At 39.6% G+C, this 20,971-nt stretch overlaps 1 protein-coding gene across 3 annotated transcripts; it reads left to right on the forward strand.

Annotated features, from left to right (window-relative positions):
* Positions 1 to 595: 595 nt before the first annotated feature.
* Positions 596 to 15,693, forward strand: LOC131233347 (disease resistance protein At4g27190-like). Of its 3 annotated transcripts, none has more exons than XM_058230201.1 (4): positions 596 to 874; positions 8,871 to 9,012; positions 11,207 to 14,296; positions 15,193 to 15,693. In XM_058230201.1, coding segments are annotated over exons 2-3 (3,060 nt in total). In that variant the 5' UTR covers positions 596 to 874; positions 8,871 to 9,011; the 3' UTR covers positions 14,266 to 14,296; positions 15,193 to 15,693. The 3 variants fall into 3 exon arrangements, with proteins under 3 accessions (XP_058086184.1, XP_058086118.1, XP_058086050.1); XM_058230135.1 differs by lacking the exon at positions 596 to 874 and adding an exon at positions 6,672 to 7,108 and having other exon boundaries at positions 14,766 to 15,693; XM_058230067.1 differs by lacking the exon at positions 596 to 874 and adding an exon at positions 6,673 to 7,108.
* The last annotated feature ends 5,278 nt before the right edge of the window (positions 15,694 to 20,971 follow it).

The following is a 20,971-nucleotide window of genomic DNA, read 5'->3' on the forward strand; positions in this document are numbered from 1 at the left end:
TTTCTCCCAATTTCTCTCCGCTAATTTTTCCATGGCAAATGGAGTAACATTAATTAACCCATTAAATAGGTTAAAGCTTGTAATATAATAACAAGTTGCAAGACTTTGACATTGCAGTCATTGAAAAGATAACCTAAACACTTTATTTTAAAGAAAACCTTTGATACTCTGACACATTGTGTTTGATGATCTACAGCCTCTTAGAAAACTGCATGCTTGGCATACAACTAATTTACATCAAACTGTCCAAATTACGAATCCAAGTTTAGATGCATCGTGAACCAAAAATCATGCTTATTGGATTTCATGACAATCCGATCCATCCACATTTATTGGACGGTTGTCCTATTTCAACAAACAAGTGTCCACAAATCAGAGACCTCAATTCCCCGAACGACACTGAGTTCTATAGTTTAGTCGGTTTTATTTGAGTGAATGTGGGTCCCATGTACGATTTTCTTTTGCTCGTGAAGGCATCAAGAATCGTAGTCTGCCAGAGTATAGAATAATTTTCACTTGGAGAGTTCTAACCCCACGTGCCTTTGTTTGACTATTGTGATGTTTGATTGACTATGGAAGTTTTTACCTTCTTCTTCCCACTGTTTCCTTCTCAAACGCTATAATTTCTTATCTCCTTCCACCATCTATCCATCCGTTGGTAGTACAGATTGCTCATAGAACCTTTACAAACCGTTCGATTTCACCTTTTCCATTTCTTGAAATTTTCGTACATCCACCGTCTGTCCGTGCGTCCATCTGTACTACGGGATTGCTCATCGGTGCCTCTACAAGCCGTTCGATTTCAACTTTATCTAATTCTCGCCATTCTCGCCCATCAACAGTCGGCCAAGAAGCCTGCCCGGCCCTGGTTGAGGTAGGCTAGACAATTGATTTAAGGGCCTGTTTGGATGCCTGTAAGTTCTTTTATGTTGCAAGTGACTTACCTGTAAGTGACTTACAGGTGAAAGTTACTTACAGGTAACCTGTTTGGATGTAAGTTGTAAGTTACTTGCAGGTAAGTCACTTTTTCTGTTTAGATAACCTGTAAGTTACTTACACTTACAGGTAAAAAACTGTATATTCATATCGAGCATAGCTTAGATTGGGGAATCGTTCTAAAATGTTATAATCATATAAAAAAACATGGGATCAAATATGTTATTTTGTTAAGCCCATCAAGATGAATATTTGAGATAATTATTAAGCTAAATCAATCATCAAGTAGGCTATAAAAGTAAGCCCACGAAGTCAAAAAATCTATAATATGGAGTAATAACTCAATTTAAGCATTGAGAATGAACTTAAAAACATTAATAAAAAATCTAATAATTAAATTACTTGCATTTCAACTGTGCAATTTGATGTAATTTCCAAGGGCCAGCGCATCATCAATTCCACTCTATTATCAAAGTTTTTCTCATTTTCTAATGAGGAGTTTGATGCTCAGGATCTAAGAGATTCACCAACACTGATGTAGATCATTAAATTACTTGCATTCTAACTGTGCAATCTAAGAGATTCACCAACACTGCAAGTACATCACAGGATCACCAACCAGATAAACGATCTACGGGATCACCAACCACAGGCCACAGTCCCTGACGGTTTCATGGGATGCTGCATCACATGGTCCGTTCGGATTAGAGGCCCATGACACGTGTGAAAAAATACACAGGTGCGTATAAGTGACTGTTTGGATGCCAACGTGCCTTACAGAGTAACATCGAACCACTCCCGTTTTTAAAGGAGAAAAAAAGGGTAGATGAAACCCTACCGTTTTAGGAGGAGAAGAGACGGAAGGCAGTAACTGCAGCGAGAGATTGCAGAGACGGAGAGAGATTTGGCGGGTTGGTGCGTTTCTCCCTCTTCCCCTCTTTTTAAAAATCTGACTGTTGAGCCTGTAAGTGACTTACAGGGAAGTGACTTCCCACCCCCATCCCCCTGCAGTTTTTTGGTAGATTTGCCTGTAAGTGACTTATAGGTTGTAAGTTACTTACAGGTGATTTTTCTCCCCCAAACACCACCTGTAAGTGACTTCCCTGTAAGTAACTTCCCACTTACCCAACTTACAGGCATCCAAACAGGCCCTAATAGAGCATGCTTACATTTTGAGTAATCCTGCATATGAAAAAATGAAAAAATGTTTCAGTTACATTAAGTCAAGACATATTTTATTTTTTAAAAAATCACACTGATAGGATCATCCAATCCATCCTTAATTGATTTAATCTTGCTTTTTGTTGCCATCATTTTTCCAAGCCATGGATGGGAATGGCTAGGGTTTCTATCAAAAGTGATTCTTCATTATCATAAGCAGTCTAGGTTGGGCCCCAGCTAATAACCCGATCGAATTGTTGATTGACCTAGTTTTCTGTATATAATCTTGACTGTCCATATTAAAGGGTAGTGATCAGATGGTTATGGTTGTCTGGGTCAGTGTGATATTGACATGGGAGCCAATTAGGTGTGGGCCTCACCATGGGGCCCACGTTGATGTATGTATTCTATATCAACACCGTCCATCCGTTTTCCTATATCATTTTAAGCATGATCGCAAAAATGAAGCAGATCCAAATCTCAGGTGGACCATACCATAGGAAACAGTGGTGACTGACCACTAAAACTTATTGTGGGCCACAAGTTTTGGATCGAGCCATTATTTATTTTCCTTCATCCCGGTTTTTGTGACCTTATCAACAGGTTAGATGGCAAATAAACATTACAGAAACATTATGTGGGCCCTAGGAAGTTTTTAACGGTGCAACGTTCTTATAGTAGATGTGGAGACCTTGTGCTGCTGTACACTAGCTGAACTGGGTTAAGCTTGGCCCAACTCAGCTCGGCTCAGCCAACGGGCTACCCCAACTCAAACTTGGCTAGGCTCAGCTAGCAGATTGAGCTAAGTTTGAGATGAGCTTGAGCTCGATCTTTTGAGCTGAGTTCGAGCTTGAGCCTACAAGCTGAGTTTGAGTTTAGCTTTAAAGGTTTTTAATATATATATATATATATATATATATATATATATATATATATATATATATATATATAACTTATTTAAATATATAAATATTTACAAAATATTTATATTAAGTGAATCTGATTTGAATCAAATCAATTTAAACTGAGTGAAGTTCGATTCAAGTTCCGAGCCGAGCTCAATCTAGCTCAGACTCAGTTTGAATTTTTTTTGAGTTCAAAAAAGCAGCATGTATTGTTTTTCCAGTTAGATTATCTATCTATTAGTAACAATGTGTAGGCCACTTTTCTTACCTCCAAGTATGGAACCAGATCATAGTTAGCAATTTGTTCATATGTAAAACAGAATTTGGTATGGCAATTGTTCAAGTAATGTCGGAACGACACCTAATTTGGCCTTATATGTAAACAATCATGAAGGTCAGAATGGGTGGTAGCTACTCTCTACTGTTGTCTATGGTGTGGCCAGCCAAAGTCATTGATTGGCTTATTTTTAGGCTGGTGCCCCACCATGGAAGGATGCATCTGACTAATGAGGTGGCTGTCCGACATGGATCACGGTTTAGCCAATGGAGCTCAACCTCATGGGAAGCTCCCATGAAGCCGACCTCGCAGTCCTAGACACGCATGCATGCTAAGTTTGTGTAACCACTCATCCAAGTGGGACACACAATGGATGGGCCGGATGTTTGAACCACATCTCAGTGGGCCCTATAAATGATCATGAACGTTTCAATGGGTCAGTGACTGCTTAACTTTTGTCTATCGCTTTGCGTACTTATGTCTTTGACTGACCTGATTTTTAGACCCATGGTCCACCATGAAATGGTGCATTTGATTGATGATGTGGATGTTCAAGATATGTCACGGCGGGGCCCACACTGTTCGACCTCATCGGAAGCTCCCAAAGGTTGATCTCATAGTAATATTGATTAGCAACTCACTTATCTTGTAAATGAATATTATATTATTGATTTAAAAAAAATCTTTAATATGCTTACATAGGACCCAATCTAACAAACGAACTAGATGTTGTAGACATGTGGGGGCATCGCTCCAATATATCACACATGTACCACTTATTTAATCATCCCACTCTGCATATCTCTCAGCTCATTTAATGCACTACTCTCCTTCTTTAATTATTTTTGCGGACGTGGTTTGGCTATAGTCGCTGCCACTAGCCCAGTGGCCAGTGGTCTGTGCTCTGTGGGGCCCACCATGAGGTATGTGGTTTATCCATGCTGTCCATCCATTTTTACATATCATTTCAGGTCTTTATCCCAAAAATGAGGGAATATAAATCTCAGGTGGACCACACCACAAGAAAACAGTAGTGATTGAATACACACCATTAAAATCCTCATAAGGCCTACTGTCCTATTTATTTGACATCCAATCTATTAGGTCGTGCAGACCTTTGATGCACTACAAGAAAGTAGGCCTCTAGCCTCAATTTTTTAGCCTCGGTTCAAAAAAATGAGGCTAAATGTGGTTTTTAGCCTCGGTTGTAAAAGAACTGAGGTTAAAAATTCATTTTTTGCCTCGGTTAGTGAGAAATTAAGACCAAAAGTCTATTCTTTTGCTTTGGTTGGTGAGCAATTGAGGCTAAAAGTCTGCACTTTTGCCTCGGTTGTTAAGAACTGAGGACAAAAGTCTGCCCTTTTGCCTCGGTTAGTGAGAAACTGAGGCCAAAAGTCTGCCCTTTTACTTCGATTGGTGAGCAACTGAGGCTAAAAGTCCGCCCTTTTGCCTCGGTTGTTGAGAACTGAGGGCAAAAGTCTGCCTTTTTGCCTCGGTTGGTGAGAAACTGAGGCCATAAGTTTGCCCTTTTACCTCGATTGGTGAGCAACCGAGGCTAAAAGTCTGCCCTTTTGTCTCGATTGTTGAGAACTGAGGGCAAAAGTTTGCCTTTTTGTCTTAGTTGGTGAGAAATTGTAGCCAAAAGTCAGCCATTTTGCCTTGGTTGGTGAGCAACTAAGGCTAAAAGTCTGCCCTTTTGCCTCGGTTGTAGAGAACTGAGGGCAAAAGTCTGCCCTTTTGCCTCGGTTATTGAGAAACTGAGGCCAAAAGTATACCATTTTGCCTCGGTTTGTTAGAAACTAAGGCCAAAAGTCTGCCCTTTTGCCTCGGTTGTTGAGACACTGAAGTCAAAAGTCTGCCCTTTTGTCTCAGTTGGTGAGCAAAAACCACTGAGAACAAACCGTCTCTCTTTCTAAGCATTAATTAGCAATAATTAATCAAACTAGTTGGATGGTCCAGCTAGTTGTGTGTGAGCATCTCTCTCTCTCTCTCTCTCTCTCTCTCTCTCTCTCTCTCTCTCTCTCTCTCTCTCTCTCTATATATATATATATATATATATATATATATATAAGAATGTTCACTCTAAGAACTTTTTGAGAACTCGTCACCTATGATATGTGTGCAAAATTTGAATTGTCCATGTGATATGGCACCCCATACGCCTGGGCTTAACTTTTACCCTGATTCAAAACTTCCATTTTGCCATGGCCCTCAACTTTTACCCTGATCCAAAACTTCCATTTTGCCATGGCGCACTGAAGTTTCGGATCAAGGTAAAACTTGAGCATGGGTTTCATGGGGTGTTGTATCACTTCAGATTTTGGGTTCACATCACATGTGATGTGATGAGATCTCAAAAATATTCTAATGAGTTTTCACAAAAAAGGGTGCATATATATATGTATATAGAGAGAGAGAGAGAGAGAGATTAGTCCACATAGCAAACAACTTCTAACATGCTAATTGCAATAGACATCCAATCCCTTCAATAGATTGGCCCCACCATAAGGAACACTTCACGTAAAAATCAGCCTCATAAATATATGTTGTGCACTTAATGAGTAGTTCAGATCAATTGATTGGGCCGTCTAACTGAGCTGAAGCAACTCGGAGCACTACAACTTCGGGTACTCTGAAAGCAATTGAGCTTTTCTCATTAATTAACAAGTCTAGAATTTGTAAATAATAAATTAAACCTTAACTACACTGTGGTGATATTAAAAGCTCAATTATATTTAAGGCGTGCCAATTGTAAAAGGACATTTTTTCACATCTAAGTTTTAAGAGATGGGTAGTAGCATTTGAGATTTTATGGAATTAAATGAGATTTTAAAAATGAAGCAGGTATATTAACAAAATTTTAGAAATCTGTATGCTTAGAAACCAACATCTTAGATTTATTCAAGCAAACATGAGGCTTGGATTTGACCTGCTTCTCTCTTTTTCCTCTGAAAATTTCTCCAAATATCTCTCCGCTAATTTTTTCATGGCAAATGGAGTAACATTAATTAACCCATTAAATAGATTAAAGCTTGTAATATAATACCAAGTTGCAAGACTTTGACATTGCAGTCATTGAAAAGATAACCTAAACACTTTATTTTAAAGAAAACCTTTGATACTCTGACACATTGTGTTTGATGATCTACAGCCTCTTAGAAAACTACATGCTTGGCATACAACTAATTTACATCAAACCGTCCAAATTACGAATCCAAGTTTAGATGCATCGTGAACCAAAAATCATGCTTATTGGATTTCATGACAATCCGATCCATCCACATTTATTGGACGGTTGTCCTATTTCAACAAACAAGTGTCCACAAATCAGAGGCCTCAATTCCCCGAACGACAATGAGTTCTATAGTTTAGTTGGTTTTATTTGAGTGAATGTGGGTCCCATGTACGATTTTCTTTTGCTTGTGAAGGCATCAAGAATCGTCGTCTGCCAGAGTATAGAATAATTTCCACTTGGAGAGTTCTAACCCCATGTGCCTTTGTTTGACTATTGTGATGTTTGATTGACTATTGAAGTTTTTGCCTTCTTCTTCCCACTGTTTCCTTCTCAAACGCTATAATTTCTTATCTCCTTCCACCGTCTATCCATCCGTTGGTAGTACAGATTGCTCATAGAACCTTTACAAACCGTTCGATTTCACCTTTTCCATTTCTTGAAATTTTCGTACATCCACCGTCTGTCCGTGTCTCCATCTGTACTACGGGATTGCTCATCAGTGCCTCTACAAGCCGTTCGATTTCAACTTTATCTGATTCTTGCCATTCTCGCTCATCAACAGTCGGTCAAGAAGCCTGCCCGGCACTGGTTGAGGTAGGCCAGACAATTGATTTAATAGAGCATGCTTACATTTTGAGTAATCCTACATATGAAAAAATGAAAAAATGTTTCAGTTACATTTTAAAAATCACACTGATAGGATCATCCAATCCATCCTTAATTGATTTAATCTTGCTTTTTGTTGCCATCATTTTTCCAAGCCATGGATGGAAATGGTTAGGGTTTCTATCAAAAGTGATTCTTGATTATCATAAGCAGTCTAGGTTGGGGCCCAGCTAATAAACCGATCGAATTGTTGATTGACCTGGTTTTCTGTATATAATCTTGACTGTCCATATTAAAGGGTAGTGGTCAGATGGTTATGGTTGTCTGGGTCAGTGTGATATTGACATGGGAGCCGATTAGGTGTGGCCCTCACCATGGGGCCCACGTTGATGTATGTATTCTATATCAACACCGTCCATCCGTTTTCCTATATCATTTTAAGCATGATCGCAAAAATGAAGCAGATGCAAATCTCAGGTGGACCATACCATAGGAAACAGTGGTGACTGACCACTAAAACTTATTGTGGGCCACAAGTTTTGGATCAAGCCATTATTTATTTTCCTTCATCCCGGTTTTTGTGACCTTATCAACAGGTTAGATGGCAAATAAACATTACAGAAACATTATGTGGGCCCTAGGAAGTTTTTAACGGTGCAACGTTCTTATAGTAGATGTGGAGGCCTTGTGCTGCTGTACACTAGCTGAACTGGGTTAAGCTTGGCCCAACTCAGCTCGGCTCAGCCAACAGGCTACCCCAAGTCAAACTCGGCTCAGCTCAGCTAGCAGATCGAGCTAAGTTCGAGATGAGCTTGAGCCTACAAGCTGAGTTTGAGTTTAGGTTTAAAGGTTTTTAATATATATATATATATATATATATATATATATATATATATATATATATATATATATATATATATAACTTATTTAAATATATAAATATTTACAAAATATTTATATTAAGTGAATCTGATTTGAATCAAATCAATTTAAACCGAGTGAAGTTCGATTCAAGTTCCGAGCCGAGCTCAATCTAGCTCGGACTCAGTTTGAATTTTTTTTGAGTTCAAAAAAGCAGCTTGAATTGGCTCGAACTCAGTTTCAAGCTGAGTCAACAAGTCACAAGCTAACTCGGCTCATGTACATCTCCATCCAACCCATCTATCAACTGCGTCATGTCAGAAAACCCCAAAAACTGGGTGATCCACATGTAGTTTGGGCTAGAAAAAAAAAGGAGGGGAACAATTTGTGAGGGAACACAACCTTTGAATTACACAGGGCCCACATGAAACAGAAAACATCTTGAGTTTTGACCTGACTTCATCTGGACCGGATGAATGGTATGAACAGACTTGATTAATTATATATACACACAACACGGTGGGTCCCCTACTCCACGTTCCCTGTGTTGTGGCCCATATGAGTTTTGGCTAGTGCTGATTTTTGGAATCCTGGGGTTTTCCAAGGTGACACAGCTTATGTACGGGTTGAATGATGTGAGTACATCACTGGGCCCACGTCTTCCTGTTCCCACTATAAGCTTCCAGTGCCACTGGAGCGTACCCATAAACCAAACAAATATTCTAAGACATGGTTATAGTATTAGGAGAGCTCTCTTAATTTAATTATTTCACTTTCATATGGAATACCCATCTATTTTTTGTTGTTTTTTACTCAAACACGTAGCATATTTCATGCTCATTGTTCTTACTTTTTCTTTTTTCTAAAATAATGTTCTCATTATTTTTAGTGCTCTGGACACAATTCATCTCTACATTCACCTTGCTCATACAAATCTTGTGACCATCGGATTTCGCTGTTGCTAATCAACGGTTTCCACATCAACAATATACCACTCGTGTGTCTACAAACCCCAGCTAGAGCTTGAGGTAGTCCCAAAAACCAATTCAATGGAGCATGTTTTTACCATTTGGGTATCATTGCAAATTGCTTAATTAATGTTTCAATTATACTATTAGTTGATTATTCTCATCAAGTGTTGAATGTTATTTCATGGTAGATTATTTGGTGAAAATTTCCTCATTCGTGGTTACTTTTAAGGAATCAATAGTGGAAATTAACCACAACTTAGTACATTTTGTAGAACATATACTCTAGAATACTTGAAAAATTCCTTAACATGTAGCTAACCATTGAGAAGGAATAAAATGGCCAACATTCTCTATTCAACATGGTTCTGAACTTTCTGTGACTTGAGACTCTAAATTCAGCCCAGATGACTCTGGAAAACTCACTGTTCAGGAAGGCTTGTTGACTTGTCTCAATGATAACCGACTCACTCCTCAGTCAAACTAATCTTTCAGGAAACACCAGCCAAGTTACTAGGTTTAAGTATAAATTGCTTTCTAATCACTGTTCCAATGATCCAAAATGAATGGGCCAAATCTTTGACCAAAAAGGGTCCAATAATGGATCTAGACTGTCAATCATATGGGTCCCTCCTTTACTTCCTCTTATATTTTGCAGTAATCAGTTAGATTTATTAATCTATCAATCTAATCAGTGGCTAATAAAAAGGGGCACCATCCTTGCTTCAAGGTCCAGCTGCTACGGATTCCCCAGAACTAACCTTGAGCCTACCAAATACAATAACTGATTCAGGCCCAGACTCTCCAAACTTAAACAGCCCTAGCACAGGGACAGAAAAACAGCAGCACCATGCATTTGAACAGATCCACTTCAAAAAGTCCAAATCCCTCTACCATGCCAAAACCACACAAGCAATCCCTTTGCTCTCAAGAGTCACTTCTATTTGATGAACTTCACCATCCTATCAACACCCAACAAGGTGCACAAACCATTTATGAGGAAATGCTGTGCTATCATTGATTAGATCCTTCATCTTGTCACCCCATTTATTATTCTCACGTTACTCTCTAGAGTCACTTTGATATTATGATCTTTGGCCCACAAAATCGATGGTTTAGATAGTTTCTGACAAAAAAAACCATTTAAAATCATGGATCTAGACCATCTATATTCTAGGCCACATCTCATCTTCCTCTGTTCCTCTCAACAATCATTTTGTCTGATGATCTTATACTTCAAAAACAGAAATTTATCCTGGAAATCCATGGCCAACAAAATGGACGTTGTAGGGAAATGGACAGTCCATATTAATTATACTACAAATTATTTAATCATCATTGCTCCAAACCATTCATGATGTATGCCCGAAACTTTGTTTCTCCCTCCCTCAAAAAATAAAAATAAATAAAAATCACTTTGATCAGGTGATCCTAACCATCCAATCAAGGGTAAGGGAATTGAATATCTATATTTAATTATACTAGAAATGTCCAACCATTGATGTAGACCATCGATCACATGAGTTGGTTAAGAGAGTTGAGCACTTCGTCATCCTTCCTATAGCTCTACAAAAGAAAAATACCATTGAATTGCTATATATATGGTAATCCATTCTTTTTTGCAAGACCATTGGCAATAAAATCCCCAGGAAAGTTGTGTAGATTTTCGACAGGATGCGAAAGCAGACTACTACTGCATTGCTTTTAGAGTAGGCTTCTACAGCCTGAAATAGGGGCACAGTAAAGAAACTTCTAACTGCATCCTTGACCAGCCAAAGAGTAAAAACGAAGAGCTTATAGAAAGTTAAAGGTTGGAATTCACCAATAGATTTACATGTTATCTCAGCAATTTGTAAAGATGGCCATACATTGGATTTGTTCCTCGAGGTTGCCCTAATATAATCATGCAGCTGCTTCCTCATTATCTACTAGTTCGATCTCAACTCATAAAAGTGGACTTAGTCATCTCCGACCTCTCATCTTATTATTGCAATTTAAATATCAGAACCCATAGTCAAGTGGCATCTTGTTATTTTATTTACAGGGGGAAAAAAAAAGAAAGAAAGAAAGAAAGAAAGAAAGAAAAGTGGCATCTTATTATTTACCCACGGGAGTAAAACACCTGATTGGTTTTCTTCAGTTGAACCAACTCATTTTCTTTCGTCTTTTCTCTTGCTAATTGAACAAACTCTTCAATCTGCTTTTAGTTGTTCCAACTCTCAAGGTCTGATATGTCTGCTTTCATTGTCTCATGCAGTGATGGATTGTTTTAAGGATCATTTTGAAGTTGTGAAGTTACTGTGGAATCCACTTGCTCAACAGATAATTTATGTGATTGATCTAAACAAAAATGTGGAGCATTTGAAAACAAAGAGGGATAGACTTGTTGCTCGAGTAAAAGATGTGAGTGATAAAGTTGAGAGAGCTAAGTTGCAGAGGATGGTTCCCCTAGCTGAAGTGAGCAATTGGTTGAACGAAGTTGAAAATGTTAAAAATAAAGTGACGGTCATCGAGAACAAATTTGAAGAATATAATAGATGTGGCATAGGATGTTTGCGCAATTATTGTATAGGTTGGAAACTAAGCAAAGGAGCTTTGGAAAAAATTTCTGAAATGGACATGCTCATGGAAAACGGATTATTTGAGGGCGGTGTTGCGATTGATGAGCTACCAGCAACAGCACATACCTTACCCATGACTTTTCTAAAAGGTAAAACATCAGCTGAAAAAACATTAGATCAGATTTTAGATTGGATAATGGATGAAAAAATAGGAATCATTGGCATATATGGGATGGGAGGGGTAGGAAAGACGACAATCATGAAGAACATTAACAATCGTCTCAAGGATGCCAAACTTTTTCATAGTATTATCTGGGTGACTGTGTCACAAGATCTTGATTTGAAGAGGCTGCAAGCAAAAATTGCGAAGCATGTTAAATTGGACTTGAAAGAGTGTGATGATGACGAAGAGAGCAGGGCAACAGCATTACATGAAGCATTAATGAAGAGTCAAAAGTTTTTGCTCATCCTAGATGATATGTGGAAGGCATTTTCACTAGAAAAAGTTGGAATTCCTGAACCTAGTGAAGAGAATGATTGCAAGATAGCATTGACGACTCGATCATCGGATGTTTGTCGTGGAATGAAGACAAAGAAAACCATTAGAGTAGAAACACTTTCTGAAGAGGAAGCATGGCTTCTATTCAAAGACCATATCGGTAGTGACATGGAGCTGGATTCAGATGTAGAAGCTGTCGCGGAGCTTGTGGTTGAAGAATGTGGAGGTTTGCCACTGGCGCTCGTCACGGTTGGTGGGGCTCTTAGGGATGTTGATGACATTCATGAATGGAGGCACGCATTGAATCAATTGAGAGGCTTAACGACCGACATCGAAGGCATGCAAGATAATGTCTTTGGGCGGCTAAAGTTCAGTTATGATCGCTTGAATGATGACAAGAGTCGTGCTTGTTTCCTGTATTGCTCATTATATCCAGAAGATTACCAGATCCCTGTAGAAGAGGTAATTAAATATTGGATTTGGGAGGGGTTAATAGATGAAGTAGGGGATACTGAAGCTGAAATTGACAACGGGTATTTCATAGTGAACAGACTTGTGCGTGCTTGCATGCTAGAAAGCGGCGTTGATTATAATGGCATTGAGTTTGTAAAGATGCATGACTTACTTAGAGATATGGCGATCATCATAACGAATCATGAACCACGCTTCATAGTCAACGCTGGGAACATAATGGAAGAGTCTTTGAAAGATGAGGAATGGGTAAAAGATGTTGAGAGGGTTTCCTTGATGTACAGTGGAATCAAGAGTCTCTTAGAAACACCCAACTGCTGTAAACTCACTACCTTGTTTTTGCAAGGTAATCCTCTTGAAGGTCATATCACTCCATCCTTGTTTCAGCATATGTGTGTCCTCAAAGTCCTTGATTTATCCTATGCTAGCATCAAGTGCCTGCCTGACTCACTTTCTAATTTGGTGAACCTCCGTGCCCTGGTACTAAAATGCTGTGGGTTTTTAACCACAGTTCCTTCACTAGCAGGCCTGAATGAGCTGAGGCTATTGGATCTCTCTTCCACAGCCATTCAGCGACTTCCGCCAGGTATGAAACGATTAAAAAAACTAAGATTCCTTGACTTATCGGAAATGCACAATTTGAAAAGGATTCAGGCAGGACTAGTATCTAAGCTTCTCCGTCTCGAGCACTTCTCGGCATTGTACAGCCACTGTATTCAGCCATTCAAGCCCCAAGAGAGAAGCCTATTAGATGAGATCACAAGACTAACTCGGTTGGTTCATCTTAGACTCTCTTTTCCTAATGTGGCGACCTTCTTACATTACAGTGAATCTGGGCAGTGGCAAAAGTTGAAGAAATTCTCTTTCGATGTCGGATATGGGAACAGAATGTCTATGAAAGCAAACACCTCACTATTGCAGCAATACGATTTAAATTCTGTGAAGAAACGCTTTTTAGATTCCGTGGAGCGTTCTGTATTCGTAAATGACCTGCAAATCGCCACTAGAAAGAATCCCCTCTTAATGCCTGCCAATACAAATGGCTTGTGCATCTACAAATGCCCCAGCATGGAGTTCATTGATAATGCCTATTTCCTCACCGCCTTACAACACTTATCTCTTCATGGCTTACAAAACCTGCAAACTTTCTATCAGGGAGCTGCAACACCTGGTGCCTTTCGAAACTTGAAGGAGGTAACAATCAAAGAATGCCACGGGCTGAAGAATCTATTTTCGGTTGCGTCGTTGAAGAACCTCAAGAACCTTGAAACAATATTTATATGTAATTGCGAAGGAATGGAAGAATTAGTGGCCGATGAGGAAGAAGAAGAGATAAGTGAAGTAGACAACAGTAATAATGAGATTATCATCACATTGCCTATGTTAAAGATTCTCAATCTTCACAAGGTATGGAATTTGAAGAAGATTTGCGGCAAGCGACTTGTGTGCAGTTGTATGGTATCCATTGATATAAAAGCTTGTCATAAGCTGCAGCATATCTCCCTCTCCATCAGCACCACCTTGTCTATGACTCTTGAAGGAGAGATCCGAGGAACTAGGAAGTGGTGGGAAGCATTGGAATGGAACGATCTGGCCACTAAACCTCTCCTCCTCCCTCTTTTCAATGAAGTGGGAGATGATGAGGATGCTGATGAGACCGGCCTGTATCCCGAGGACATCGAATTGGTAATGAAAGAAGCAAGAGTTTCCAGGTCCAGTGCCGTCATGGCGCTTAGAGCGGCCAATGGTGACATCGTTTCCGCCATTATGGAACTTATAGAGTAGCACTAGCCAAGACACATCATCGCATTTCTCTGTGAGTTGCTTTCTGTTGGTTTACTTTTTTCCTGTTGTCCGATTTACTGTATTTCTTTAACGGTTATTGAGTTGTAGAATCGGATTGAGATATGTGGGGCCCACTTATGATTTTTGTGATGAATCTATTCCGTTCATCCATTTTTCCATATCATGTTACGACATAAACCCAAAATGAGGAAGATCCAAAACTCAAGTGGACCACAGGGTGGTTTCAACGGTTAAGCATTTCCCTACCCACTTTTTCTTGTTGTGCGGCCCCCTTGAATTTTCAGTCTGCATCATTTTTCGGGTAATGGTCTAACTTAATGTGGAAAAATGGATGGACGGAGTGGATTTCTCTCAGACATCAGGTAGGCCCGCCACATAGGCAATCCGCGTTTGTTCTAATGGGATTTTGTTGAAGTATTGACGAGAGTTTTACTTTATTATCAAAATCATAATCTTTGACGAGGACTCGGATTCCATAGGTACCTTTCCAGTAGCGACGTCGGTGCTGATTGGTGCCGGAAAAGCTCCATGGCCCTGCAATGATGTATGTGGTTTTATCCATGCTACCATCCATTTTTTCAGCTTATTTATAAGCTAAAAAATAAGCTACGAAATGATGTATGGGGACGTGAAGGGACTGGATGAAGGAATGGACAAATTGTGTTCTAGACTGTTGATCTGATGGGACGCATTGTGGATGGAGATACCAAAACTAATCTCTCAAGATAGGAGATCCTAACCCTTTAATTAGTGTCCTGGAAATAGACAGTTACAAAATAATTCAGTAAGTGCCTATTAAAAAGGAACAAAAGATTCATTGGCTAGGAGCTCCCATTGAGTATTGTTGTAGCACAAACTTTTTAAGACATTCTACAATTTAACTGCTCCTCTTTTACTTTGTGGCAGGGACACATATAGATGGATCTTCAGAGTAGTATTGTTTTGGATAAAATTGAGATGACCCGATGTATAGAGGTGAGACTGTCGAAGTGGAAATGGGCTGAGCAGGGTGACTCTACAACTGAGTCCGAACAAATTGGGGATAGGACTCATCAGCTTACATGGCAACCTTGTCTTCGGTAGCTGACCCCATTCACCGACGACATTCATGTTAACTATTTATGATGTGGACTCAAAGTTATATTTTTGACTGGTTATAGTAAGTGAATAAGGTAATCTTCTAGATTAGTACATTTCCTTTTCAATTTTTTTTTTCTTTTTTAAAATTAAAATTGTATCTCTTAACTGATCTCCACAAATTTCTCCCAAGACATCCCATCTCTCTATGTATAATTTCCCCATTGTTAGTGGAATAAACATACACATATGTAATCTTATGATCTAACATGACTCAAATGCAATGTTTATGGTGGGCCATGTCAATGGAAGCCATCACCTGTTCTTGAAGAGTGATGGGGACCCAGTTTGATTGTGAATGAAACACATTTTTCATGAGCCAGTATTGTCTTAATGTGTGTGCATCTGGGGGATGGATGTTGTAGACTACTATGTCAAGTGGCAGATAAGTCCCGACCTTGAAGCATGGGTTAACTATCGTTTGATACGATACAATACCATTCTAATCTTATCAGCCACCAGAACAATTCAGGAATATAATGACAAGATGCAGAGTCCTACTGATTTTGGTCCCATGTGAGTAGCACTCCAAAACTACGGTGTTCTATAGTTCACCCATGTTACAGAGACACGTGTCCTCTCCTCCCGACTCAGAGCAAATGTACCATGTACCCACCATGATGTATATTCGAAATCCAATACATCTATCACCTGATACAGACCAACTGACTTCTTGGATAGAGTATATATTTAATTTTTCTCTTCATCATCCATGTAACCTTATGCACATGTTAGATATCATATAAACATCACACATTTTTCTAGTGGGCCTGCCCGAAATTACCCTGCTGTATATGTTTATTGTTGCAATGGAAAGTTTCTTTATTTTATATATATATATATATATATATATATATATATATATATATATATATATATATATATATATAAACATCACGCCGCGCCCCTGGAAGATTTCAAGGGTGGACATCTCTATTCCCACATTTGCCTATGGTGTGGCCCACTTGAGTTATCAATCAGCATAATTTTTTACCTCCTTAGAATGAGTTGTCTCAGATGAAAAACAGATTAGATGTCACATATAGAGCATGGTGGGGCCCAGGGAGATTTGTGTTGGTGTGTATTTTGCGTGTGCATATTTTTGTGTGGCCCAGTAAACCCAGCTTCAAGTTCTTTTGATTATCTAAGCATTTAATTCCACATTTTTCTAGTTATATTTGTGTGGCCCACTCAACCTAGCTTCAATTTCCTTCATTTATCTAAGCTCTTAATTCCAATTTCCACATCTTCTTTTCAGTCTAGGGTTTCATTAAACATGGCACTCTAATTTCATGCATGAAACCAAGGGCAAAAGGCTTATATTAAGAATGATTGAACATGGCAAAGGAGTAGCTCCAAAACATGGGATTAAGGGCCCAGATGAGTCAAATGTGACTCGTCTGATTTTGGTCTGAACCAATCTGGTCAGACACCAGTAGTCACCCCCCGGTTCAATGCTAATTTGGGCATTTTGGGCCAATTCACTCCCTACCATGTCAACGAGTTGTGACTCGGCTCAAACCTGAATGAATCACAATGAGTCGCCTGGTCTGAAAACCATGCTCCAAAACATAATTATCTTACCTTCAATTAGACCGGGATTGAATGTCCACCGTTAAAAACGTCTTTGGAGCCATAGAATTTTTTATCAAGCTTATATTAGTGTTTTTCCTTAGCGGCTTTTTTATTTTTTAACCCACGCACGCACACCCCCACACACTCACGCCCTAGTGGAATTTCACCACCTATTGGTACTCGAACCCTTGCCGGGGTGCTGAAACTCCTGAGAGTCTACCACCCTTAGCTTAGGTCTATGCAACCTTATGAACAAGTTGGATGGTAAATAAATATCACGGTGGTCCTTCCACAGTGTCAATTTCACTACTGCGCTACCTGTGATGTGGTCCACTTGAGCCTTGGATGTGCAACTTTCTGTGCTCATGCCTTAAGATGACCTAAAAAAAGGGATGGACAGCATGGATAAACCATATACATTACGGTGGCCCCGCAGAGCTCATGCGAGACCGAGTCTGGTACGGCTAGGGGTAGGACACAATCTGCATCATAGTATATGGATGCGGATTGAGTCGGTCTTGGGGTGTTGTTTTTGCTGTCATAGTAATATTTTTATTTTGATTTTCCTACACATGGAAGTCTGAAAGTGAATCCATACCATCTATCTGTGTAATCATGTCCATGACTGATAATACTCTACCGGATAATGATATCCTTATGGAGGGTGGCCTTCAATGGACGGTGATGATAAAATTGATTTAACAACAGGATTCATCAAATGGGCCGTCTGCATCCGGCTCTCCAGCTGTCATGGATCAATTATTGTGAGAGGATCGTGTTACTTGGTGATCCAAATCAATAATGTGATGGGCCCCATCATCATGGCTGCTTTTCTTTTTTCTTATATATATTTTTCAGAAAGAAAGAAAGTGGTGGGCCAAACACACTTTTCTTTTTCTTTCATCTTTTTTAATAAATACTTACTTTCCAAAAAGAAAGAAAATGGTGGGGGCAAACACTTGTTACCAAAAAAAAAAAACAAAAGAAAGGCGGACTAATGTCAAGGATGGTGAAGTGGGTGGAAATTAAGGTGATCGTTTCCCTCCACTTCTTAAGTTGTGGTGCCTCATCCACCATGCATGCATGACTTATATGCATTGCCATCCATGCCACCCCTGTTTTATGCTACATTATGGATATATAGAGCATGGTTGATATGTGTGGCCATCAACTCGATCTAGTTTTATGCTGCATTGTGGATATAGCAGGTGGGAAGTTTCTTACCAATTGAACATCTAAGTATTAAATTCAATTAGTCTAATTTGATAGCCAACTGTATAATTTTTAATTCACCAACTTCTAGTAGTTGATTGGATGGATAAGAACTTTCATCACTTTGGTTTTCGAAACGTGATCAATACATGATGTCCTCTAATGACTTGGACAATCTAGATCAGTAGATTGGCGTGGGATGTGGATTGCCAGTAATTGAGAGCTATGACAACTTCAGTTTGCCCATCAGTCTATGAGTAGTAGGCATTGTTGAACTGAAGTCCTGTACCGAATCGATTGCATAAAGTTCGCTAAAAGTGGCTAATGAACTTTGTATGACGATCAAAAGTAATAATCTTAATAACTCCGTGTAGCCACAAGACCTCTCCAAAGAATAGATTCGCCACGTGTGTCACATCAATGGTCTTTTTGCATGGGATGAAGTGTGTCATTTTCAAGAAACGATCTACCACCATGAATACTGAATCCATGCTATGCTATGTTCATAGGAGACCCGACACGAAATCCATAGATAGTGACAGCGTTGCACCGCTCTACCCATGTCATATACTAAATGTGGTCATTAATATCGTTCTTCAATAAAAGCTTGCGTCTTGTCTTGGTCAATGTGTTCACTAAAGTCACCTCTAAGTAGCATGATTCTGAGTCATAACGGACACTAAACAAACTGCTTGCAAATATACAAGAAAAGCCACTAATTCACAAATCCAAATGGGAGCCCTCTCATTAGCGCACCTAAACTCAGCTCTCATTTTCTTGAAATCAATGATTCCTTGTTAGACACACCTCTTCCCCCGGTCCTCCCTGAAGGTGCACACCCAAGTGGGCTCCGTCACGCACCTTAGTTTTAATGGGACCACCTTGATATTTACATGAAATCCACTCCAACCATTACATTTTTCATCCCACATTAGATGTAACGAGTTTCAACACGAGACCTCGGGTTCGATACCCATAGGTGGTGAAATCGCACTATGCCTTGTGTGGGTGTGTGTGTGTATATATAAAAGAAAAAAAATAAGCTAATTTGTTATTTGAGTGGGCCACGCCAACCATTAGATATCAAACCAAACAAGGCATGGTGCCAGAAAATCAAGCCAATAGGAGAGCGAATTAGGTAAGACCACGAACTCACCCAAGATGGTGTGACCCTTACTGTGGGGCCCACCTTGATGTACCATATCAAGGGAAGCAGTGATGATTAAACGCCAGCCATTAAAAACTTCTTAAGGTGCACGTAATATTTCTGTAATTAACGTTTATTTGCCATTCATTCGAATGATAAGTTCACGTAAGCTTGGATGAACGGGAAAACAAAAAAACAAAACAAATATCAGTTTAATCTAAAACTTTAGCGGCCTATTAATGATATAGTTTACCTCGCAGGTATCTGCTGCATTTTTTATTTTTTTTTGGTTAATGACCTGAAATAGAGAAATGGATGGACGTTGACATGGATGCATGGGCGGTGTTGATACAGAATTCATTCACCAACGTGGCCCCATGGTAAGGCCACACCCTTTTCGGTGTCCGGGTCTCACCTAACCCGCTCACCGTGCAGATAAGGATTGAATGGACGAGGTTGCTCCACTTGTCTGAGGTTGTTCCACTCGTCCCTGCTTCGATGACCATAACCAATAGACAGGGATTCAATGATAAGAACCTATTTCTACACTTTTTCCTCTCTCGCACCACCTAATTATATTTTATTGCATTTCCTAAAATGATATTGTCAAACAGATGGACGGGTGGATTTCCAACAAATATAATGGTGTCCCACTTCGCATCCTGGCGCGGTAACTCTCTGCCAGTATTCGACTCCAAAAAGCTCAACTCGCCTCGGCTTAAAATTGAATTTGTACAGAGTCGAGCTGGTTTTGGACCTGAAAAAATTTCGAGCTGACTTCGAGTTTGCCCGGGCTCGACTTGAATCGAACCTCAACTCGAATCGGATCAGCTCAGTGACTTGGTTATTGTGATATGAATGTTGCTTGCTGAGTGTTTGATGAACTAACTCAACGAAGTGTTGGCGGGGAAGGAATGAATACGTTTGCTGTTTGATTTTGATGTTGCTTGCCTACGTACTTGATTTTGATGATGCTGTCTAAGTTTTTGATGAAATGTTTGTGTAACATTATTACTGTTTTACATTCTATGAGAAATTGAAAATGAATTCTATTTGTTTGGGAAAATGCCAAACAGGCTTGATCCATCGTAAGCTTTTCACGGAACTGAGCCGAGCTAGTAAGACAGGCGCGGAGACCTAGCCAAGTTGAATTTGAGCTAGGGTTAGGTATTGGCGGAGCCGAGCCAAGCTGTGCCGAGGCCGGACTCGGTGCTACTCGTGTACAGCACTGTCTGTAGCCCATGAACTTTGAAAGTCTTGCAAAGTAAACTACATCTTTTCAAAAGGTTGATGCTTTAGCATAAACCTGCGTCCTTCAAAGTGTGGATGCCTTGCTTAGCTGGATCGTACCGACAGGCGTTGAATTTGACGTTGCCTTACTTTACCATGCTTGCTTAGCTGGACAATACAGATGAGGATTGAGAAGAGAGGGTTGCATTACTTTTCCAAAAGCGGGTCGGTGGCACATAGATATACATGTGCGCGAATACATTTCAATCATCTCGTCCAAAAGATTACAGTAGTATGGATTCTAAAAGATGCACATCCAAAACACTACTCCACCAAACAAAACAGTGGGGATGAAAACGTGTATCATTGGAATCTTTCTGAAGC

The sequence above is a fragment of the Magnolia sinica genome, chromosome 1, assembly GCF_029962835.1.
Source record: "Magnolia sinica isolate HGM2019 chromosome 1, MsV1, whole genome shotgun sequence".
In the NCBI taxonomy this organism is placed as follows: domain Eukaryota; kingdom Viridiplantae; phylum Streptophyta; class Magnoliopsida; order Magnoliales; family Magnoliaceae; genus Magnolia; species Magnolia sinica.